This window comes from Scardinius erythrophthalmus (assembly GCF_964197995.2).
Source record: "Scardinius erythrophthalmus genome assembly, chromosome: 7".
NCBI lineage: Eukaryota > Metazoa > Chordata > Actinopteri > Cypriniformes > Leuciscidae > Scardinius > Scardinius erythrophthalmus.
In genome coordinates, this window is record NC_138227.1 from 13,867,958 (window position 1) to 13,893,657 (window position 25,700).

Here is a 25,700-nt window from a genome sequence, read left to right on the forward strand (position 1 = left end):
TTTTTTCTAGCGGCGTCTAATGTCCAGTGGAAAATCAATGCATTTGTAATAATGTACTGAACGATAAAATAATTATATAAAAATCTGGTAGCTACACATAGTATATTATTCTTTTCTGTTTACTTCAATTCAGTCTCAGTTTGAGAAATTATATAATATAATTTAATAATAATTGAGAATAATATTGATGTATCCTTATTATAACAGATTATTGATTACTTATATAATATAAAAAAATAAGTTTGAAGAGCTCATTGGGGCCTGCTTTTATTTTATTGACATATTAATTTACATGCTCAGTGACATTTAATACCTCCCATTATTTGTACAAAGAACAATACAAGAATCATTGCCTGACACAGTGGGGGGAAGAAAATCTAAATATAGTGCTCATTTTAAACATTCAAGCTGAAATAAGATTTCACTTTTGAAGCTGACAAGCAAAAATCAGCAGCATCTGAAGATACAGAAGATAACCACAGATACAAAAATATCAGAAAATACTTTGTGTAAAAAGTGCCATAGTGTTAAAATTACAAAGTATTAATCAGAGATGCTGCAAAAATGGCATAAAACAAGATGCTTCCCATAACGTCCGAAAACCCAACCGCTCTACAAGCAGAAGATCCTCAGTCCATTTGCTTTTGTATTGCACTATGTAGTTAATACAGTAAAACAGTGGTCAACAAACTAATGTCAAGTACAATTTAATCTTGAGCTCAAATGGGGACAAATTCTAGATTTTTTGGCTATTTCACTAATAGTGGGCTAATATGGGTTTCCAGTATATGTGAATTTCAGATTCTTCTTGCATGTTTGCATGGCTCAAGATTCTGCCCAACAAACACAAGTGTCTCCTGATCCAGCAGGAGAGGCGTTAAAATGCTCAAAACACAAAACAGAGATAACGGAAAGATAAACTGTTGAATTGTGGGACACAGTCTTGAGCTGCGAGGATGTTATCTTACTTAATAAAGATAGTTTAATCCTGTATGTAGATAATTTAAACATGTTGAAATGATTTATGGCACAACAGGAACACAAAAACAATGTTAGGTGTACAGCACTCGTATTAGACAGTAGAATGACAATCTCATCTTCTCATTGCCAGCAGTCATGGCTTGACCATGGCGCTGGTTTTCGTGTCCGCACCCGGCGCGGACGTTTAAAGGCACCACTGGTGAAGATGAGAGGAACCTCGGAGTCGGACTTGATTTGTTTATCATAGTTCCCACCCTTTTCCCGCTGACGGGGACTCTGTAAGGTACAGCAGCGCTTCTTCAAGACCAGCACCTACGTGGAGCAGCTTCACTTGCGGCGACTGAAGATGCTCTTTTTGCTGGAGCTCCTGTCGGCGGAGCTGAAGCCGATCAAAAGTCTCGCCTTCTCGTCCTCCACCTGCTGCTGGAGGCTGCTGTCTGCTTTCCCATCTGCAGCTTTACCTCGAGACTCGGAGCCTGAGGCTGGTTTCAACCGTAGCTTCTCCTTTATCATCTGTTTAATTTTGGGACGGAAGTAAAACGGAATTTGAACTCTACTATGTGCTGTATTTAAAGGTTGAGTTTGGGACGGAGGTGTTTGAGAGGGATTACCTGTGCGACCAGAGCCTTACGACTGTCTCTCTTCACAGCCATCGCGAAGTCCAGCCAGGTCCAGGTGTTGTTGTGATACTCCAAACAGGGCAGAACCAGGTTCAGATCCTTCCAGTCTACACTGCTCTTCTCTCCCTACAGATACACCACAAGAGAAACGCATAGTCACACTAGGGAACGTGAATTGAATATTAACAATGCTGTTCCTTTTTCTATTTAACAAAAAAAAAGAAAAGAATGAAAAAAAAAAACAAAAAAATGCATTTGCAAGTACCAAATCAGCATATTAGAATGATTTCTGAGAGTCTTTCCGGATTCGGATTCCGCTCATCGATTTCCACGATTCACACGATCGGGACAGTTTGAATTTAGGCTTTTATTCACATATGTGACCCTGGATCACAAAACCAGTCACAAGTCGCACGGGTATATTTGTGGCAATAGCCAACAATACATTGTATGGGTCAAAATTATCGATTTTTCTTTTATGCCAAAAATCATGAGGATATTAAGTAAAGATCATGTTCCATGAAGATATTTAGTAAATTTCCTACCATAAATATATAAAAAATGTGTTTTTGTGAGTGAATGCAGCACAATCGCGAACATAAATGGACAACTTTAAAGGAGATTTTCTCAATGTTTCGATTTTTTTGCACCCTCAGATTCTAGATTTACATAATAATTGTATCTCGACCAAATATCGTCCTATCATAACAAACCATACATCAATGGAAAGCTTATTTATTCAGCTTCCATATTATGTATAAATCTCAATTTCATAAAATTTACACATGTGACTGGTTTTGTCATCCAGGGTCACATATAAACATTTATCAACTCACACATCAGTTGTGGTAAACTGAAGCTCAAGCATGATTGCTTGACGTGTAGAACCAATGAGGTTCATTCTTGTGTGTTACGCAGCACGTTTGTATGGAGCCCCTGAAGGGACGTGGTGGTGGGAAAAAAAATTGAGATGAGAGGAAAAATAAGTCAGTGCTTTTGCGTTCAATAGTTAGTTCGCAAAACCTTTTGAGCTCTTTGTGGGTAAACACAGTTTCTTGGTGCAACGCAAAAGTTTTTGCAAGGGAAAGCAAGGTTTCTCAGGGGAACACAAAACATATTGACAAATAATTTTTCCCTTTAGGGATAGTTCGCTGTAGCCTGGGTTTCCCCATGCTGACTTGCGTGCAGCGCGATTTTATTCACGCTGCTAGGCAGCCTGGACACCATGGACCAGATTTTCCCCTTAAAAAGGGAACCAATCACAGAACGGGGAGGGAGCAGCAAGACGATGACGACGTCTATGCGACACACCGAAGCAGTTTGTTTATATCTATGGATCCAACATGGCATCAGATGCAGCCTTAGATAGTGTTCTAAGTAGTTTAGAACGCAAGTTTATTTCGTCTTCTTCCTCGTCGAATTTCTGTCGCTCTACATACGTCATCTGGTATAATTGAAACGATTGGCTATGAGCTACGTACAGGCACATTTGATAGACATTCGTAGCGCCCAATAAACGGCTCTGGGCATTCGTAAACCACGCCTCAAATACGAGAAAATGAACATGTGGTTCCCAGACCACGTCTCAATGAGGCGAGGTCTGACGTTAGCCAGGCTAAGTTCGCTGATCAATGCACTAAATTTAATCATTTCATCATATAAAGATCGTGTCTCTTCAGAAAATTTGTACTCAACCGCTGGATTATGGATATGGATTAGTTTTACAATCTCTTTATGAACTTTTTGAAGCGTCAAAGTAGTAGTTGCGTAGGCTGTCAATGGAGGGACAGAAATCTCTCAGATTTCATTAAAAAAAAAATATCTTTATTTGTGTTCCGAAGACGAACGAAAGTCTTACAGGTTTGGAACGACATGAGGGTGAGTAATTAATGACAGAAGTTTCATTTTTGGGTGAACTAACCTTTTAAGAAAAGTCTTTTAAAAACATAATAACAATAGCCAGGACCAACCTTGTAACTAACGCAGAGGGGAACCTGAGGAATCTTGATGTAGATGAAAGAATTATTCATGGCTGCTCTCTCTTTCATCTTGTCAATGTCATCAACAGGATGCTGAATGGGGGAGAGATTTAGAGGTTAAAACTTAAATATCGTTCATAAGTAGACACTTTAACTGTCATCGCTTTAAAATAAAAATACCTCAGGTACTTTGCGAAAAGACCTCCTGACTCCAGCGGTTCGATTTAACCCTTGCGTGACCCCTTTCCCGGTTCCAAGCCCTCCTATGGAGTCTTCAGAGAGCTGCCTGGGTTTCACGACACCTGTGATTCAAGAAGAAAATAAGCCTTAGGGCCATTTCGCACAAAACACATTTTTGCTGTTAAGAACACAGGACACAGGTCAGTGAAAAAAAACAAAAAAACCCGCAAGGTCTAGTTTTATTTAAAAGATTAACTTCTTTTCACTTGAGCTCCACGCTTTTAGAACATCATGTCACATATGAGACGCTGCAAAAGAGATGCTAGCAACGGTCAAACAGGTCTTTCTAGCCGCGGGTATTTACATTGAAAAATAATGGAAAAGAAGTGTAGTGGAATGGAAAAAACATGTTCTGTGTGATCGGCCCCTCCCACAACTCCACAATGTGCACGAAAGTCACCCTGAAGCAATATCAGATACAAAACACTTCAATGTCAAAGGAGCAATGAGCTTTTAATAGCCAAGAATGGGCCATCAGTGTGGCATAACATCAGCAGACAGCAATCTAATACCCTCACAGGAGTACAGATGGGGGGAAAAAGAGAAATGGAGGAAAAAGAATCGATGTAAACTGATATTGATCGGCATGGGGCAAGCTACTGATGATGTCAGTACAGCGAGTGCAGAGAGTGGTTAAAACAGGAATGTAAAGAAAAAGAGTTTATCAGTTCACCAGGAACAGAATGGCGTAGAACAGTGACTTAAATACGGCTTTCCAAGAGGATCTGTTTTTTTCCCCTCCAGTTCTTGTACTTACAAATGAATTCTAATGAATTAGATTTTTTTTCAAGATATCTGCCCATTAGGGCTGCACAATCTTGGGATTTTTTTTTCCAACGATATATATTGCGATATTGCAAGCAATCAATCCAGGCTAAAATCAATAATTACCATTCCATGATATTAATAATTTCACTAATAAGCAAGCTTCATTACAAATTAATATTTTATTCCAAAATTAGAACATATTTCTGTCAGAATTCGGTGAACGTTCTACGCAATCCAACGTGGCAGCGCTCTTAACAGATGTTTGTTGTTCATTAGGCTATAATTCCTCAAAATAAGTTAAAAAAAAAAATTATTCTCTCTCTCTCTCTGTGTCTCTATGTTTTCGGTGCTGATGCAGTGACGCGTTCATGTAAACGGCACCTAAAAGCTGTCACAAAGAACATTATGAATATGTAAAATATTACAATGAGACATTTTAATTGTTTATTAATAAACAAGTGTTTTCTGTAAAGATGAAGTTGACAATACTGACTCGCGATCTTTGCAGTAGTGATCGCGCAGGAGAGAAATGCACTTTTCATACGGATTACATAGTTTTATTTTGTTTTGAATAGTTCTGTTTAAAAGTAGAGATTTCAGTAGATAATAGATATATTTCTTTTTTTTTTTAGGTGTGTGAGGAGAGCAGGCTACCTTATATGCTGAGTTTCGGTTCATGGATGATAGCTTAATCTCCAGTTCAGGCGCTGGCACCTCCGTGTCGTGATTATGTCTGCTATATTTATTTTTTATTTATTAAATCCAGGAAATTGAATAATGAAACACTGATTAAAATTAAGATACAATTAATACAAAACGAAATTTGCTTTAAAGAAAGGATTTGTGCTTTCTGTTTGAGGTCTCTGTGAAAGTTTTAAAGCAGTCTTTTAGTGCCGCTTTCATAACGGTCGCGTCCGTAATTGAGAACTGTCACGTAACATTGTTTTTTCCTCATAAATGCGAACACGAAAAACAAAAGACTTTTTAAAAAAGACAACCATCCACAACTTTAACACTCCAGCAAAGTACCTCTTTTTGGTCAACATCCTCCTTTTTGTAGACGAAATAGTCCCAAATAGCTGATTTTGACTTCTTTTTTTTTTTTTTGGCAGCGGATCCTCTTCGTCGCCCATTTTTAGCTATAGGACTGCCAGTGAATGTTGGCTGTGAGCGGTGAGCTGCGGCACAGCGAACCAATCACTGTGCAGGCACGCGGAATGTGTATGTCACCTCAGCAAAAAGCCATACAACAAACTCGTGTTTACTGTGTGCTACCGTTCTCTAAGAATTGAATTGTAGAGCTCTCTAATTGAATTCTTACTAGTAAAAATGCAATTATGACGAGTAATGCTGGGTACAATTTAAGCTAAATTATGGGTGCTACTACCTTTCACATCGCATGTTCCGGCGATGTGACTATCGCTCATTCGCACATCGCGATGTCGATGTTACAACAGAATATCGTTCAGCCCTACTGCATATGATATAGGTGAACATTGTTGAGTCACAACAGGGATACTCATATGCTCATAGCAAGAAAGAAAAGTTCACAAACCTGTGGTAACCAGTCTGAACTTGTCTTCCTCATCCCCAACTTCCTCTTCTTCCACATTTCTTCCAGGGAAGAAAAAACCCATCATCCTCTTGAAGAACTGGTACATGAGCTGAATGGTGAGTGGTACCACATTTACCTACAAATGAAAACATTTTTCAGAAAGAAGAGGACAGCTATATGTGTGATTAAGGTCCTCCAGTGTTATGATGTAAACAGCAATGGATTTCATGGTAGTGACCTCAAAGTGCTCTTTGACGGAAATCCCTCCAACCGGGGGGCGGACCTTACTGAAGATGCGTAGGGCAAGCTGGCGTCCTGATTGGCAGGAGCTCTGAGGACGCAGAACCACCTACAACACAGAAGATCAGCACAATTACACTTACACAGTCCCCACTTGACTGAAGTAGTTGTATGTGTTTAGAGATGCACACCATGAAACAAAAGGAAAACATGGACATGGTTACATATCCTGCCGGTCAAAGCCAACCGAAAATGACTGGACGAATGTAAAAATATAAAATAAAAAGACAAACGATGTAACAGTGGAAGGCAATGCCATTAGCCTGGAATATCAAACTATAAGGGAGAATGCAGGTGAATTTTGTCCAAACAGGAACGTAAAACTCTCTGAGCAGGCATGTCTGGATGAGGATGAAGGTGTTGGACTAACAAACATAGGATTTTACCCACTCCATACATACCCTTACATGCTGCACAAGAGAAACCAAGCAGAGTTAAAAGATTAACAAATAGAAGAGATGTGTACAATGCTAAAATGAACTTGTCGCGGGTTGTCTGAATGAGTCGTTTACAAAACAATAGGGGTGTGACTAGATCTTGTGCCACGAGATCTCGCGATATTAAAATATGACGATATTTCTCATTGAGGTGAACAGCTGTCTCGCGAGCTGACCTTTTACAGTGCTTGCAGGGCTGCCATCTCTCACGCATTTGGTGTGAGACTCTCGCAATTGACGCAAAAAACTTTGCAAAGCAAAGAGGACATGGACAACGCGCCAACAGACAGAACGGAGCATGTTCATTTTGATATGAAAAAGTCTCAGCTTTCAAATACTGTCAGTAAATCTACGCCAACACAGGAGAATACATCAATGTTTTTAAATATGTGAATTGTTCATTGCAATTTCAAAATGCATATTTAATGTCCACATGTTCTTGTTCAAGAAATTACAGTGGCTGTAGAGTCTCTATCATAAAGAAATGACCAAATATTAAAGATAAATGGACATTTGGTCACACTTTAGATTAGGGTACAATTCTCACTATTAAACTATGACTTTTGCCTTAATAAACTCCTAATTACGGCTTGTTATTAGTTATGGTAGTTGTTAAGTTTAGGTATTGGGCAAGATTAAGGGATATATAGAATATGGTCATGCAGAATAAGGCATTAATATGTGCTTTATAAGTACTAATAAACAGCTAATATCCTAGTAATATGCACACAAATAAGCAACTAGTTAATAGTAATATTTGGACCCTAAACTAAAGTGTTACCGAACATTTTAATTAAATGTTGTTTGGCCAATATTAAACAAGTTTTAACTGGATTGGATCATGCTGTAAAGTGAAACAACAACAATCATGCCATTGGCGCCCTCTGCAGGCATTTATTATAATACATGATGTATATAGGTTGAACAAAAAACCCATCAGATTACTCGATTAATTGTCAAAATAATTGACCAATTACTTGAATACCAAAATAATCATAAGCGACAGCCCTAGATTAGTTTCAAAATGCACCTGCATTGTTTTGCATTTTGTGACTTTCAGTCGAATAAAAGACTATTTTTCCAGTCATATATTTTGTCACTGAAGATTTCTTAAAAATAGTTCAAATAGTCTTGGGAACTCAATATAATGTATGGTCTCGTGAGCTAAGGTTATTGTCACACCCCAACAAAACACAGATCTAACATGTTTCTCAAGGATGTACAGTATCAGCACTATTATAGTGGATTATAATATCAAGAACATTGCTCTCATCAACAATAATTGTTATTAAATGTATTGTATATAATTTTCTAACAATAATTAATATGACAAATAATCTCAATGTTACATGCAACCTAATATTAGTGATAAAATGCTCTAGATAAACCAAAGTGGACCTCTAACTAATCGACTATTTGGTTGTTGGAATACTAATAAACTAGGTGACAGTCAGGGGACAGGACAGTCAATAAGTCTACTAGTAGTCAAAGTAGAATACAGAAACATAATACCTTAAATATTACAGTTAAAACGTTAACTAATCTTTAACCAGTTGTCTAGTTGACCTCTAATTGACTAGTTGTTTGTTAGACAACTAATAAATTATGTTACCGTCAGGGGAGAGGGCAGTCAAACTAGAATACCGTTAGCATGGTACCTTAAATATTAGAGCTAAAATGATAATTAATTGTTTAGTTGACCTCCAACTGATCGACTAGTTGACTGTGGGACAATTAGTAGACCGTCCTGCTCCCTCCCTAAAAAATGGCACCTAATAAAAATGTGCAGAGCCCCCTATGCAGGCTTCATTTATGCATGTCAAAAAAGACACAGAAACATTTACAGAACTTAGAGATCAATAACAGCAGATATTCAACGACACATCTGAAATAATGTCATGTTTTTCTCATATTTCAACTAAGCCCTCTTGGACATCCAGTGGGAATCATTAAGCAGCTGTACCTTGTACACAGCATTGGGAAGCAGGTTATTCATTGTGAACCAGCCCAATTCCAGGAGATGCTCTGCTGTGTCATCAGACTTGTTCAACTGTGGAAGAGAACATCCCTTTAAGAGATCTGTAGCCAATCATGCAGTCACATACATAGCTAACATTTTACCAATGATTAGCAAAGAACATTCAGCAACTTCAACCAAAACCTCTAAATTGTGAGTCCTTGCAGACATACCTTGCTGTACATGAACCTCTGCAGTTCAAGCTCAGCAATCCCCAACTGTCCATCTTCTTCCGTGAGACACCAGCGGGCCTGAGCAAAGTAGATCTCAGTACGACGTACAACGCTAACGTCTTCTGGGGGTTTCCGCAGCTCCAGTTTGTTTGCCCTTTGCAGTTGGAAGTCCTTAAAACACCTGAGAGGGAGATTTATATAGAGGGACTTTGATACATCAAAACATTTTAATCTAATATTGCTATTAAATTATCAATTGCTAGAATTGTAATGGTGACCAACCGGATGAGGATATTGAGTTCCTCACTCTTCATCTGCATGTCTGTCTTCTCTTGGTTGAGCTGATTCTGCAGGCGCAGGTTGATGTCTGACAGCTCGTCTCCTCTGAACTCCTCTGATTGGGACTGTATGGAGTCAGATCAAAGGTCTTATGCATGAACCTCAGAGTAGTTTGGAGGACATGATCTCAAATGGAAAGCTATGCGGGTGGCTCATGCTTCTCGTGAACTGAACACACTAGAACGCAGATGTGCACTAACCCTCATGTTGGAGTAGATCTGTTTCTCCAGGCACCGGATCTGAGCCAAATGCTGACGTACTGCTTCCTGAAGGTGCAAGATACTGCTACGCTGTTCCTCAGGGTTGCTGGAGATCTCCAGCTGGAAACGCACACGCTGCTTCCTCTCGCTGTGCTCCTAAATAAAGCAAAAGATTTAGCCAATCGGCACAAAACAACTTATCCCAAAATTGGTTTTCAGACATTTACAGACAATCCGAACCTTGCGTCGGGGTTCCACATGGAGCAGCAGGTTATTGACTATGTCCAGGATCATGGAGTACTGCACTGGATTGGTGGAAATCTCCAAGTCATTGTGGATGAGGGTGAAGGTGTCGACCGCACCTGATATGACCGGAACAAAACAATAATATAGCTCTGACTAAACAACTTACAGAATCTTAAGCCAGTTCCTGTTTCGCTTGAGGTCACATACCAGCCTGTTTCTTTAAAAGGTCTTCCTTCTCATGGCGGTCACTGATCTCTGGTGGTTTGATGGAGGTGGCCAGTTCAGGGTCAATGTCGTGGCTGTACCCGATGTAGTACATGCGACAGCTACAGCGAGAGATGATACGCTGGACCTGCTGGGTCTCCTGCACCTGGGACGGCTGGTTCCAGTCTAAATCAGAGCCAAAGGAAATAGTTAAAAAACACTAGACTGTGGCTGCTGATTGGACATGCAAAAGTCACCACCCCAAGGATGAGAGATGGCCCACTTGTAGGAAAATAAATGGGAGAAATCTTTACTCTCAATGGTCCTGACCCAAATGAAATCCAAAGCCCTCATTGTCTTCCTCCAAGTCCACACTTTTGTTATGCAATGCCGCTTTAATAGTCAGGTAGAAATCTGCTGTGGAGCTTATTTCAATACAGGCTTGGCCAGGGTATTCTAAGCAGTTGTTAGGGCATTATGAGGTGATCCACAAGAGAACTAAAGGGACTATGAATTAAAGGACAACTATTATACTTTTTTGAGTTTACCTCTCCTTTAGAGCAGGGGTAGCCAACCCTGCTTCTGGAGGGCTACCTTCCTGCAGACTTCAATTCCAACCCTGCTCCAGCACACTTATCTGTTATACAACTTTGTTAAGCTGGTTCAGGTGTGTTTGGTTAGGGTTGAAGCTAAACTCTGCCGCATGGTAGCCCTCAAGGAGCAGGGTTAGAGACCCCTGCTTTGGTGTGTAATATAGATGTTAGTGCATGTAAACAATCTGCAAAGTTACAAAGCCCACATCAGATGTTTGTACCCCTGCCATTATTTCCTTGTCATCCCCATGTTATACATTTGCGTAATGGCCACCTACTGGCCTCTTTGGCCCGCTGTCAAATAACAGTTTGGGAGGTGATTTGTACGTTTTTTTTTTTTCATTGCAAGGGCAAAAAAACAAACAAAAAAAAACAAATATTGTATGGACTTCCAATATTGACACAATAGTTACCATATATGTATAATACTGTTTACAGCTGCTCATGGAGCTAAAACATGATTATGGTAAGGGCTGTTACATATAAAACACACACTCTAAACAATCAACTCTTCAGAAAGGCTGGCTTTAAAGAGAACAGAACCAAAACAGAGCATATCAGGCTGAGGGTGAAAAAAGGTTGTGCAGCAGTTTACAGTATGAGAAAAAAAATAATGTGTTTTGATATGTGCAGTCCAAAAATATAATTATGAACTTAACATGAACATGATATGGGCACTTTAAAATGGCACACCTGTGGTGGTGCTGACCATGCCTCCAACAGCCTGGCCACTCTCCATCAGCTCCTGCACTGAGTCCAGGTTCCTCTGCCTGTGCTCCTCAATGTTCTTCACCTGTAGGTCCACAAAATAGGATTTGACTGCTGTAAGGCAATGATTTGTCAGTCATAAATTGTATTTGAGTGATATCTGGACTTCTGAACTCACCTCCAGCCACAGCTGCCAGTCTTCTTGTTCAGAGGGGTTTTGCTCCATGGTGGCGAAATACTGCATACCATCCAGTAGGCACGTCCAGGTGGTCTTCTGCTTGAGTGTGTCGCTGTACCAAGCGGGATGGTGTTCACATTGCAATAGTTGTGCCTTGGCGGCAGATACCAGCACACAGCCGGCAGTCTCTGTGCCCCGCAACATCATCTAAACACAGTGCACATGGGAAGATGTTTAGATCTTCTAAAACAGTATCTTGCACTATAGGTTACTGCTCTTAGAATTCATACCTGACAGTTGACGAGCTCTATAAACCAGTTGCGGTTGTAAACGTCATCGGTTTGGCATGCAGCAATTCCACAGAGCTGGTCGCTCACTCCGGCGTCCTCTTCGGAGAAGACCACAAACTTATCAGTCTCCTCGATAAGCTTCTGCAGCATGGAGGTTCCTAAAAAGGATCACAGAAACAGATCAACTGGGTTAAAGAAAGCCTATGTAGACTGAGGACTCGCCAGTTTCAAAACTTATTTGTTAGTCGGGAATAATAAAACCTCACAAATGAGCTACAAAATGCACCAGATTTTACAGTCTAAAGAAGAGACTACCTTCATTCTGACTTTTCTCTGGGCGGGTGGTTGTGGTGATGACTGGTGTAGTGGGAGCAGTGTTTGAGGAGTAGCTGGACATGGAGCGCTTTAGCTTTTTCATCTGCACCTGGGTGTCGATTCGCAGACCCTTCAGAGCCTCTGTGGAGAGGTTCCTCTTTAGCACAGCTGCTTTCTTATAGCCGTCATACAACCCAAAGGCAATGTTCCTATTGGTGGTGGTCCAAGAGGCCCGCAAGTCCACTAAACACAACTTGTGCGTGTATGAAGCATTGGTCTCGTCTTTTGAGTTCACCTCCTGAGACAATTTAAGCAGTGAAATAGATTGATATCAGTGAAATAAGTGTGTCAATAAATTTTTTGCCACAAACTTCATCTGGGAAAACTTTTGAGTGATATTTTATATAATATAATACATAGTGAAATATTATTTCCTGTAGATAAATGATAATGTAAGAGAAGCGCATCACCTCCTCGATGCGGTTGCTCTGTCTCTGGTAGCTGAGTGAAGACAGGCTGAGTAGGTGGGTCTTCTTCACCTGGGCGTTCATCTGGTGGTCGGCAGTCTCGTCCCAAGTGGAGGCCATGAGGTGCACGGTGACCAGAGAGAGCTCGCTCACCATCTGAGTAACGTTCCACTCGGAGATCAGTCGCCTCATCACAGTGCCAGCTGTGAAACAGGTATCATTTCAGCAGAACATTTCAACAGGGTGTGTTAAGCAGAGAGATTGACTGAAGGCTGTTTGTTCTCTCACCCTGTGGTATGAGCCTCTGTGCTCCTCTGGTGAAGACATGACCTTTACTGCACTCCACCTGAATGCCTCTCTGCTGAGCAAATGATGCCCAGTAATGGACCTGCACAGGAGCATTAATACAGGTTTAACCTGTTTAATCTTTAACTATCATTCCAAAATGACAAAAGATTCAAATCCTTTGAATAAGAAGACAGATAGACAAAGTATTGTGTGACTGAAGCCGGTGTTTTACCTGTAGCTGTGGGAAAGACGCCGTGTAGGACATCTGTTTGTAGTGCTGTCCGAGCTTCCTGCGGGAGGGTCTGAGGCTTTGGAAGAGCTTGCCTCTGCAGATGGGCCGGGACACACTGGTCCAGGTGGCCCAGAAGTTCTGCATCCAGCGCAGGGTGCTGCTGTAGAGGAGGATTCTGGGCTGACAGAGCTCTGAGAGAAAATATACACAATTTAAAACTAAAGTTGAAATGACCTTTAAGGCTGATATCCAGACTGAAAATCAGAGCAATCGACATGTTGCCGGAAGTCAGAACCAGATCGCAGTTGGAGTTGACAGATTTGTAAAAAAAAAAAAAAAATCATGTCGTGCATTGATGGGCACAGACTGAGATTTTTTATTTTTTTTTTTGGTTTTGATTCCTTTGATGCGATAGAAATCAAACATGTTTGATATTTTGTGCGGATTTTAGAACACATTGCTTACATTTGTCACGTGTTTCTGCAAGAATTAGTTTTCTCTGCAACCATTTACAAAGTTGGCAAGTGTCTAATGCCTAGTGTTTTAAAATCTGTTCTGATTTTAAAGGTTGTGTAGTGTATTCCAGCATTGATCAGCATTTGTAAAAAAAAAAGGTCTATAGTTCTAACTTTTGCCACAGTGTTGGTCGAGGTCCATGGTGTTGGAGAGGTTGAGGTTTTCAGAACGGAAGGCCCTGTAGGAGTCATGTGGCTGGACTGAGGCGACATCCGCAACGTTCTCAGCAGCACAGAGCATTACGGCATGGTGGTCATGTGGATTACCATGGCATAGCCATTGGAAGTCAAGGGTCATACATAGGCTTGGGAGATGCAAGAAGCAGATATCATCATACCTGTATAGAAACAGACCAGACACCGTTAAATCATCACAAATTAAAACATAAGTCACATTTTAATGCAATGCAACTACTAGTCATGTACTTGGAGGCTGTTCTAACGTTGACGTCCAGGTCACCCTTGAAGACAAACTGCCCAGGATTCCAGTCAAAGTTTAGCTTGCTCCACTCCCAGTGCAGGTTCTCTGTAGTGTTGTAAGGGTCCTACACAAATTAAACATTATAGTCAACACAAGATGTGAGGGGTTTTTAGGAAGGAGCCTGGGATGTGTTAGTACCTCAGTAGCGAGCTGGTGCAGGTTGGCCTGTTCGATGTCCATTACCCAGCGGCCATGCAGAAGAAGTCTGCTTTTATCCCACCAGGTCAGTAGAGGGGACGGGTCAGCTGTAGGTTTGGTCAGTAAATCAACAGCCTGACCAATCAGCGTCCAAGCAGGATCCCAGCATGGCCCCCACACAATGGTGTAGAGGGATATATTTGCTGTACAAAGAATTAGACCAGTTGAGTATTATTGTTGTGCCACCAGAGACTTACAAGATCAATAGGGTGTTGTGACTCACAATGGACATCGTAGTAGAACTTCAGTGGTGGCATATTCCTGTAAACGGTCACATCACCCCAAGGCTGGCCGAGCTGGACAACCTGTTTGCGCTTTGCTCTCAGCTGCCCATCCTGCTCGGTGCCCATCAAGCGTCCCGACAGAGCCCACTCTCTGATCTCAAACAGGTATCGAGGGTAGTCCCGGATACGCACTGAACCACAGAGGAAAAGGAGCATGCTAGCTATCATGGACCATTATAATCGTCTGAGAATAGAATCCTGTATTAACACTCAAAGTTGATTTCAACAGAGTTGGGACACAAAAATGAGGTAAAATAGTAAATTCTAAAATTAATCCAAAGTGATTTTATCAAAACTTTTCTGCCATTTCTTTTGTTGGCCATCTTGGATGATTTTTTTTCACCAAACTATTATAAATATGAAATAAGTTTAAACATAAATTTTAGATTTAAATAAAAAAAATATATATATATATACACAAGTCAAATGTTTTCTTGGCAATAACTGAAATTTGAAGTTGAAGCAACTAAAATATCTAACAGAATTGAAATAAATAATAATATAAATAAATAAACTAAAAATGCATCTAAAAAACCCCAGAAAATATTAAAATAATAGCCAATAAAAATATTCATATAAACTAGTATATAAGTAATACAAAAATAACATTCTGGTATTGCCTTCTCTACAAAGGATTCATCCCATGCTGCTTCAGATTTTGGTGAAAGCAAGTCTTCTTAGTGTAGCATTAGCACAATCTGTGAATTTAAAATGATGTCTAGGTAGGGATTTCATTTTGTACAGATGTGTCAGATTACTGACAGTAGATATTCACAAAATAGCAAAGCAAGCATCATTCATTAGATTACGTATTAACATTGGGGTGTTTAAATTCTGCTTCTCAAGAGCCAGTGTGCCACTGTCCTGTAAAGTTTAGCTCCAACCCCAATTAAACACCCCTGAACCAGCTAATTCAGGTCTTCCGGATTACTAGACACTTTGAGGTGCATTTCAATTTATGCATTTGGTAGACGCTTAAGTGAATTACACTGCATTTAAGGTATTTGATCAATTCATGCATAACCTGGGTATTGAACTCATGACTGTAGAGTTGCTGGTTTTGTGCTCTACTGTTTGAGCTACAGGAAAGGTGTGCTGTGGCAATGTGGAGCTAAACTCTGCTGGACATTGGCCCTCCAGGAGCAGGATTGGACACTCCTATATTAAAGCATGCTTGACTTACCCAGAAATGCATTAAGCTTGAATTTGAAAGCACGGCACCACTGGACAACCAGCTGCAGACCCTCTCTAGGGAAAGGGCTGATGCCATCGATGTCCCTCAGCTGCTCTCGGATCCGCTCAGGACCGTGCAACGACTGATCCGCAAGTGCCACCAGCTCGAACTCCGACACAGTCCAGGTGAGCAAGGACTTGCGCATGGGCGTGTTGGCGTACAGCCTCTTAGATCTCTGAATATAGATCTCAATGTGCTTGCGCTCAAGGGAGGTGTAGAGCTCCTCAATCTTACGGGCCGGCAGGAGCTCGCCGTGCTGTTTGCGTAGGTCAGCCACCTTCTTGTCCAGCAGCTGCAGGCGCTTGGCACTTTCCTTGCTTTCGTCCTTCATTAGCTCGTAATTGTCGCGCAGTTTGATCTCAAAGACGTCGTCCAGGAACACGAAGGAGAACTGGTTGATGCGGATCAGCAGGTCCGGAGGCAGGCTACAAGGCTCTGCTGGCGGTGCGGCACCTCTGTGTAGGGTCTTCAGCCACTTCTGCACGCTGATGGCCTTGTCGAAAGTGTCTGAGAAGTTGTACTGATAAGGGAACTCAATGGCAAGGCTGGGTGCAGTGAAGAGCCAGGTGCGATTGTGAGATGTTTGGAGGAAAGGGAATTGAGATCTGTGCTGTTGCATCACCTCGAGGTCATCCAGCATCTGTACCTCTGCACCAGAAAAGGAGAAGATATCATTGCCATCAAAGTTGAACACCAGGTGAGGAGTCTTCATCAGCACGGCTCCAGGGCGTTTGGAAAGCGACAGTGCTTCTGCACTGAAGATGATGAAGTTCTTCTCGGCCACATGGGCGGTAAACTGAGTGCTTGCCAGCTCTACACACACTAACATGCCAGAGGAAGAGGCTGCAGACTCGGTTTCATCCTTTTGTCTTAGGCTTAGAGATGCAGACAGAGCCTTCCAATAGCTTTGGCTCTCTGTGATGTGCTGATACAGAAACATGTGATCCGATGGGGTCCACTGCACTATTAAAGCATTTTCACTCTGCACCTGATCATATAAAGATAGGAGGAAATTAAATCAAGCTGTGGTTAAAGTTGGCATGAAACAGAAATTACGACATCTTTTCTTCCATATTGTGACGTATATCTGAGTGAAATGGCTTCGCAAATGAGAATGGGACTTGATTTCTCCTTTGGGAATTGACCGGATCATGGCCGTTTGCTAATTGCTGCAATCTCATGAGTGACAGATTGCTGGAGGGGAGGAATTATTGTTCTGCCCTTGTGCCGATGAACTCATCATCAGAGAAGAGATGTCATTGCGAGGGGGAGAGCAAGTTAATGTTTTTTTATTAAAGATTACAAAGGCACATGAATTTTAAACAAATACTGTATTTTATAGAATACTTTAAGTCATTATTTTATCATTGGATATGTGCTGCGACTTATAGTCCAAATGACTTATATAATGCAGTTAATGTCAAGTATGCAAAACACACACATTAGGATTTGAGTCGAATGAGAGAGGTATGTTTATTTGAATAGTACAAATAGCTGTCCCCCCTCCAAGTATTTAGATCACAAATTATCACCCAATATGCCACCATAACAAATGACATAATTAAAAATGAGGCCCCATTTTGACATGTTTGTAGCAAAACATGCAGTCCAATCCCAGATTTTCAGTGTGGTCTCAAAAGTTTAGGACCCCACTATAACTGTTAATGGGTTTCAATTGCTATGAACTGTTTTTGAATAAATAAATAAATAAATGTGACACTATAAATGTGTTTTCATGCAGTCACTGCAATCACTTCTGAGAACTAGTGGTTATGATATAACTGATCCTATGTGATTGAGGTCATGCCAGCTGTGTGTAGGAGCAGTGTAGTACCTCCAGACTGCGGGTGCTGATGTGGTAGGAGACAGTGAACGTGGTTAGGGTCAGGATGGGGTTGGGAGTTTGGGCGGCTGGGCAGCAGGGCTCCATACTCTCAGTGATGGCTTTCACCACAGCCAGAGAAACACCCTGGACAGACACACTTGAGTTCTCCCCCGATCCTTCAGCCACCACTGTGTCCACCCTCACTGCAACAGCCCCTTTAGTGCAATTCAGAAAAACAAACCCTCACATACTGGGACAAGCTAACATGCATAAAAAATGTAATGCAAAAAAATTATTTTGAAAAGAATCAGAGTGCAACTGGTATTTTAAGGGCTTCTTTTACTTCCTACCTGCAACATTGGAGAGTGTGAATGTGTTTACATCCTCAAGACTGACTTTAAACTTAAAGAGTTGTGGTGGGCAGGTTGGAGGCTTTTCAAGAGGGGAATGTAAGGAGAAATGTTCTGCTTTGTCCAGTTTAAGAACGGAGAATAGACGAGACAGACACAGAGTGCAAGTCTCGGACACTTCCAGCTGCAGGCCTTTCAGATTGGACTCCATACAAACACTCCTAGAAGGGTTGGAGTTCACGGTCCTCTGCTTACTATAGCTGCCCTGTGAACAAATTAAGAAGGGGATCACACACAGCCAGATAATTTCAGAATATAGTCCATCATGCACAATGAACGACAACTTATTAGTTAAATACATGCTGATTTTACCTGCAGTGTGAGGCAGTCTAGAATAAGGGCTTCCCCCCAGACATGTTTTCCAGGCGGGTGAGGAGCCTGCTGGATGTGGGAGCCCTGGCCCACACGCCACCAGAAATGATCCAGGGAAAGAGAAGCTTTCTCAGTCAAAGTCAGACTCTTTACGTCATCCTCTTCTGAGTCCAACAAGTGCTGCAGTTCTGTGAGGCACACCACAGTCAGTCACACCTCACAACAGTTATGCAGTACATTTTTTATTTTGCCATTCATTTTTAAATAAGAATTTAGTCCTTGTTTTTTTAGGCTACAGTCAGTGTTTGTTATCGAAAACTAAAACTACTAAAATAGTTTTGGTTAAATGAAATATAGCTGAAATAAAGTAAAATATAAACTAAATGCTGCCTTGGCAACTAACTGAAATAAAATAAGTACTAAAATACAGAAATAAACAAATGAAAGCTAAATAGAAATATTAAAAAAATTAACACAAGTGACAAAAGCACATAACAAAATTAGTAAAACTTAAACTTAAATTAAAACTGAAAATAAAAAAAATAAAAGCCAATTAAAATAATAAATACTATAATAGTATATAATAATACTAAAATAACTCAAATCTGATTTTTTAATGAGGTTTTCATGACCTTTTGTGTCCCATATTAAACATTGATCTGATGCTCATAACCTTTTTTTTTCTTTTCTTTAACAGCATTCCAGCTTCCATGTCTGTGTTCTCTTAACCTTTTAGCTATCATTAATATACTATATTCACTATAATTAATCATAATAATTTAATAATTATGCAAAAACTGAATTGTGTAATTATAAAATATGAATTAATATAAATAGTATTATTAATATTTTTAAGCAAGAACGTATCTTAATTATATAAATAATATTAATATTACATAATACATTTTGCATTAAGGGGCTAGTTATATTATTGGCTTAAAATGTAACTTAAAACTTAAAATGTCGACAAAATTAATAGGATGTTAAATGCCACAGTCAATGTGATTCTGTTGGGCAGATCAGTCACATAAGAATGTTTTCTGGTCTTTGAAACTGTGCTCTTCAAAATCTTCAGAATATATGTCATCATAAAAACTTCTTGGATGCAGCTAAGCTACATCATTTTTTTCAGAGTTAAAATACTAATTTATGTCTGACAGAGAACAAAACCTGCTGTTGTTGAGGAAGGCAAGTCAACAACCAAACTAAACTAAGCCAACTGTCCATTTTGCTTAACAGCATTCAGTAGCCACACTTTGCTATTTACCAGCATTGGCTGAGATGAAGCCCAAAGCAAAGGGTGGCGTATCTCCTAACTGCACGGACACATTGACATTGGACACGGAGGAGCTTATCAACACGGGAGCATCCAGCTGAGGGAAATGCCTGGGAGACAAAAGGACACTTATGTAAGAACAATAAACAAGACCTCAATCACAGCCATCTGTGACGCTCAGCCAAGCAAGTGGAGGATTAATACCTTTTTTTACGAGTCGTTTTTTTGTGCGAGAGCTGGTCCCATGACAACATGTCCAGCCAATGGGAGAACTCTTGATGACGGTAGTGGATGATACAAGTGTTGATGGTGACCGTGCTAGAGATGTCAACCGATGTCACCTTAAGTGAGGAGTGAAGACAGAAACAATAATGAAAGAAGCATTTATCAAAAAAAAAGAAAAAAAGACAAATGCTTTGATTTGGATAGAGAATTCACAAAAGCAACAAAACAACTCACCTGCAGTATGGTTCTGAGAGTGTTTAGACATAAAATCCTCTGTCTACTTTGTGACAGAAGAAGGCCATCTGAAAAACACCCAGTCACCCACAATATTTATGGTTAAGGTTTTGTTCATATTCCTAACCTTAAGTATAATCAATAATAACAGTGATAAAGAGTGTGTTCTTGAGTCCTACACCCACCCTCCAGCAGAAGCTCCAGGCGGCTCTGTGGGAAACTGAGCTCAGGGGTGAAACTCTTCAGAGGAAGCTGTTCATCATCACGATCATAACCCACCTTCAAAGACTTCAAAGTCCAGTTCAAGTGTCTGAGAATCAAACATAGTTTGTTAGAGCACAAAAACATCATTTAAGATTAATCCCAATGCCTCTAACAGCATAGCTTACCTCTTCTGACTGTGCATGGAGAGTGTGATATTAGTGTTTTCAAAATCCACATTGACCTTCTGTGGAACCAGTTTGTGAAGCCCCTCAATTGCTTCCGTTTGAATGTAAGAGTCCTCTTCATCATCTTCAAGAGACATAAACATTATAAAAGCTTTAACAGAGTTGAATTTACAGCAGGGTTATTAGTTAACTAAGGGGTCTCTCACATTGGGCACGTTTGCTGCGGTCTGAGTCCAAGGTTTGGTCTGGTTTCACACTCAACTTGATTCTATCAAACCCTGGTGCATTTGCGTTCATCTTACGTCAACAAAAACGGGGTCCGCATGACAGCTTTCACAATACCAATTTTTCATACTCGTCCTGTTTCAAATTAACCTGCCAGTGTGAAAGCAAGCTAAAACTAAAACCATAAAAAAAAGACTTGAACTGAAATAAACTAAAATATAAAAACTTAAACTAATTTGAATTCACTTACTTGCCAAGGCAACATTTCTAATTTTTGTTTAGTTTAACATGAAGCACTAAAATAACGGAAACTGAACTAAAAGTTTATAAAAACTATATATTAACATATTAAAATAAATAATAAAAACAACCAAAACACAACAAATTTTGAACAGAATATGAAAATAATATTACTAAATACAAAATAAAAATGACATTAAAATATTAAATAAAAATCTAAATATTTATAAAAACTATGTATGTAAATTAGGGATGCACAATTTAAGGAAATCCTAACTGCAATTTTTTTTAATACAAAATTCTGATTGCAGTTTAAAACGTGTGCGCGTGTGAGTGTTGTGTGGAATTTAAAGCTCCAATATAACAATATAAAGCAATATAACTATGTAAATAAAAAATTATAATCAATATTACTAAATATAAACAATAAATAAAATAAGAAATCACTATTTTAATATTTCACTGTAAAAATATACAATTTTATTTAGCAGAACAACTGTAAAACTACAATACTACTGGATGGCTGTCTTCATTTCATCATTTTGAAATGTTATGATCAAGGTTTTATTTTAGAAAACCACAGGGAGCCCATAAATTTTGTTTTTTGTTGACAACAGCCATTTCATAAGCAATTCTCCTAATTACAAGTTTGGAAAGACGGTTGGAACATGTTGTGACCCCAAAAGCATGTTATAAATGTCCCAAACTCAGAGCAGATGCAGAGATGGAGTTCATACGGAGCAGAATTTACAGTGAATCAAGATGCTTTGAGACACTGAAAACACTGGAATATAAACTTCACTCTGAAACTTAAATATTCGCACTAAGCCATATCACGACTTTGGCAGAATAATGATTAATTGTGCAGCCCTAATTTAATGTGTGTATCTCAAATTTAAAACATGGTTTGGTCAAACCTGCAGTTTGACTGGTGCATTGAGCTGGAGCAGATCCTGGAAGTTTGGGCAACTGGCTGAGGAACAGACCCTCGTGAAGTTCAGCCAGCAGAGTTCTGACACACAGTCCCAGACGGCCTGGCCTGAGATCAGGCAGACTCACGTCACCATTAAGGGCCAGACTCAGGGACACCTCAGCCAGACATGTATCCTGTTAATGAGAGAACAGGCACTCTGTTATCACCTTGTAACCCAGTTATGTGTTTTGTACACAACATAGTGAAGTAAAACAAAAATATATGTGGTGTACATACCAGTCTGCTGCTCTTCAGAACTTTACTGCTAAGTTGTCCCATTGAGAAATCCCAGGCCAACCTAACAAAATATCAAGAAGTTGTCGTTTTAGTGGGCGTTTGGGTAACCTGTTTCTTTAAATGCTTTGCTCAGGGGCAAAACGGTGCAAGTTGGGAAAAATATCAATATTGATAGATATTGGATATTTAATTGTACATGTACATTTAGATTACACTACCATTCAAAAGGTTAGAAAGAATTGTTTTAAAGAAATAAATAGTTTCATACAGCAAGGACACATTAAATTGTGACAGTTAAGACATTGTTACAAAAGATTCCTATTTTAAATAAATGCGGCTCTTTTAAACTTCCTCTTTAGGAAAGAATCCAGAAAAAATGTATCATGGTTTCCATAAAAAAATATTAAGTAGCTCAATTGTTTTAAACATCAATAATAATAATAAGAATGTTTAATCAAGTTGAGTTCACAGTAGGACTCCACGAATTGGGGAAAATCTATTTGTGTTTTTTTTTTCCTCCGGGTTTGCTGTGCTTGTTTGTAGGACTGCACAATTTTGTGTCAAATAACCCAAAAACTGTTTTCAACATTGATAATAATAAGAAATGTTTCTTGAGCAGCAAATCAGCATATTAGAATGATTTCTGAAGGATCATGTGACACTGAAGACTGCAGTAATGATGCTGAAAAAACAGCTTTCGCATCACAGAAATAAATTAATTTGTCACATATATTCTAATACAAAACAGTTATTTCAAATTGTAATAATAATTCACAATATTTATTGCATTTTAGATCAAATAAAATGCAGCCTGGGTGAACATTAGAGAGAGACATCAGTCTAAAATATTAAAATCTTACCAACCCCAGACTTCTGAAGGGTAGTGTTCTGTTGCCGTCATCTAACGCTCACAGTTAATCTTAAAAAGACACTAATAATTGAATAACACTTAAATGTCCAATTTTCCATACTGCACATTATAATATCTGTGATGCCTAAAATTACTTGTTGCTTGTAACATGACTGATTTTTTTATTTATTTTTTTATTTAGATAAAGTATTTTAATATTGGCCATTTATTCTTCATTCATGGCCATTTGTTATTCATTTATATCGGCCCCAACATGAAAATAGTTACCGGCTTATTAGTTTTAAAATTTTAATATCAGTGCATCCCATCTAGCCAGCCCTGAGCTCAACCCAACTATGCACACAGCTAGAAGTAACAACACCATGCAAAGGTCTTTATAAAGAGCAGAAGTTCTCCTTTTCAGAGGTTACTCACCTTTTACTTTGATGATCCAGCAGCAAAGTGATGGCAGAGGACGTCATGTGCCAGAGTGACTCAGGCAGGGCCAGATTCAACACCATCACATTTATGGAGTCGATGTGGAACGACAGCAGCTACAAAACAGACAACTGGAAACTTTAAATGAACTGTATACAAAATCACATTTACAGTAACACACTTTCAATAGAAGCCCATAGAGAAAGGCATTCTGAAGGTTTTAAAAGCACTTACATGAACACTTTTAGATGAAAATGTGTGTAAAGGAAATAAAAGGTTTGATATAATTTTGCACAGACCAACTTAGTAAATGATTTTTATACGTTAACAAGTATAATGTTAAAATCTTGATATTTTTAAATAGAGCAATGGACCAACTTAGTAAGCGATTTTTTAGAAGTATGTTTAAGTCTTGTGTTGATGAACACAAGTACCTAAACTTTTATCCCAGTGCAATATCTTATAGTATTTACTTCCATTGCAAGTGCATTATTATAATTTTCTTTTCTGCAGAACGATATGAAATTATCTTCTGTGGTAATCATTAGCATGCTTAACTTGTATTGAACCTGAAACACTCCAGAACTCTAAATGAAACTCAAGTTCACCTGAGAGAAAAAATGCAGAGTAGAGGGACTGAGAGCAAGTTTTTTAGTATTCTCTTCATTGCTTTTGGGAGCCCGGGGCCTAAAGGGCTCCAGCAGGTCGAAGCGGAGCCGAGCATCACCCACACACAATGCCAAGAACCTCCTATAAGAAATAAAACACAATGAAATACGATTATCAACAGACAATATTCATTCAAGCTACATCTCATTACTATACTTACGGCAAGTCCGGGTTAACTAATTTACAAGAAATCCATATCCTGTCAATTTCCTGAAAAACACAAAGTGAAAAATAATTTTTATGTTTCGCCAGAAAACATAAAACATCAAAGCAGTTGCAGCTCTTAACCCTATAAATCCTACTGTATCACGTTTGATATGCAAATTTCTAAAGATCAAGATCAAAACTTTGCTGAAAACCTGTTGCACATTCTACTACATGCCTTGTCACATGATTGCTAGTTGTTGGCAATGTTTTATTGATGCAGAAACCAAACCAACCAGAGTGTGTTGAGGCTGAAACTGAACACTGATTCCTCGCACCGAGAACAGACCCACAGACTTGATCTTGAGATCAGCATTCAGGACATTGTGGAAAAAACGAACAGCCAAACTGCAGGCAAACCATCTAATAAAACATGTATTTAATAGGTTTTAATGTATCATTTGCAACTCATTTTACTTCTGTAAGTTGACGTATTCATTCACGTATGCTGGTTTCTTACCTAAAGAGTGAAATTAATACAACTGCCAGGATGAGAAACACTGAGATGGCAATCAGCAGGGCAGACATTGTGCTGCAGATGTTTCTTCACATTTAGCCTACAATCATGGCACGCTGACTCCAGACCACCTGTCAAACAGACATATGTTAATTCCTCTAGAATTATCTCCAAGACTTGATGGAATGATGGAAGTTTAAGAATTAAGAAACCAAATAAGTGCATTTACCAATATGAACTCCTCTTAAATTTCTGATATATATTCAGTGTCTTCTAAAATATTAGGTATTTAAAATATCACAATTTGAAAACATATGGCTGGATACTGACACAGAACCAGAATGTGTTGCATTAATCACCATTTCACAAAGGCAAACTGAGAGTTTTATGCAATAAACAGTGTAAAATTAATATTATGTTGAGTTTTATTCTCAACACAATCTAATTATTTGATCGTCAGCCTCAGTGTTGTGCCACTCTGGCATTGCAAACAGCTTTTGGGCGGATCTGGCAATGCAAGCATAAGCAAGTTAACAGGCAAAACAATCCAACCAAGAATTATTTAACTTCGTAGTTAAGGTGTTTGATGTTATTAGCAGCTATTAAGTCGGGTTACCCACCTGAAATGGTTTGTAATGCAGACCTATGGATCTTTACGTGTACACCGCCCCTCCGTCTCATGCTAGGCTAGCGAGCAACGGGATCATGACAGCCTTCTGTCAACAAACTGACATGCTAATCATGTTTATATGCCTCTTAAAACACACATAATTACAAATACATACGGTTGAAAGCTGATAAAGCAGGTTTCATTTTGGTTTAGAATTGAAGTGATGGGCTTTGCACTTGCAATACTTATTTCAAGTGTGAAAACAGAAATATTAAGAGGTTTTT

General features: G+C 39.3%; 1 protein-coding gene across 2 annotated transcripts; it reads right to left on the reverse strand.

Annotated features, from left to right (window-relative positions):
• Positions 1-232: 232 nt before the first annotated feature.
• LOC308693543 (bridge-like lipid transfer protein family member 2) lies at positions 233-25,683 on the reverse strand. Of its 2 annotated transcripts, XM_081370487.1 has the most exons (41): positions 25,592-25,683; positions 25,427-25,493; positions 24,810-24,937; positions 24,586-24,712; positions 24,306-24,355; positions 24,085-24,226; positions 23,474-23,592; positions 22,189-22,249; positions 21,896-22,085; positions 20,514-20,637; positions 20,310-20,434; positions 20,125-20,192; positions 19,870-20,006; positions 19,657-19,775; positions 18,390-18,577; positions 18,018-18,282; positions 17,677-17,882; positions 15,792-16,830; positions 14,548-14,739; positions 14,265-14,467; positions 14,072-14,190; positions 13,760-13,983; positions 13,131-13,321; positions 12,899-12,998; positions 12,614-12,813; positions 12,144-12,441; positions 11,829-11,986; positions 11,539-11,745; positions 11,346-11,445; positions 10,063-10,245; positions 9,850-9,971; positions 9,610-9,765; positions 9,353-9,474; positions 9,071-9,251; positions 8,844-8,930; positions 6,382-6,492; positions 6,144-6,279; positions 3,761-3,882; positions 3,572-3,673; positions 1,593-1,727; positions 233-1,494 (listed from the first exon to the last, which is right to left on the reverse strand). In XM_081370487.1, exons 3-41 carry the CDS (start codon positions 24,875-24,877, stop codon positions 1,309-1,311), a joined length of 6,663 nt encoding a protein of 2,220 aa, XP_081226613.1. In that variant the 5' UTR covers positions 24,878-24,937; positions 25,427-25,493; positions 25,592-25,683; the 3' UTR covers positions 233-1,308. The 2 variants fall into 2 exon arrangements, with proteins under 2 accessions (XP_081226613.1, XP_081226612.1); XM_081370486.1 differs by having other exon boundaries at positions 25,427-25,682.
• Positions 25,684-25,700: the final 17 nt, after the last annotated feature.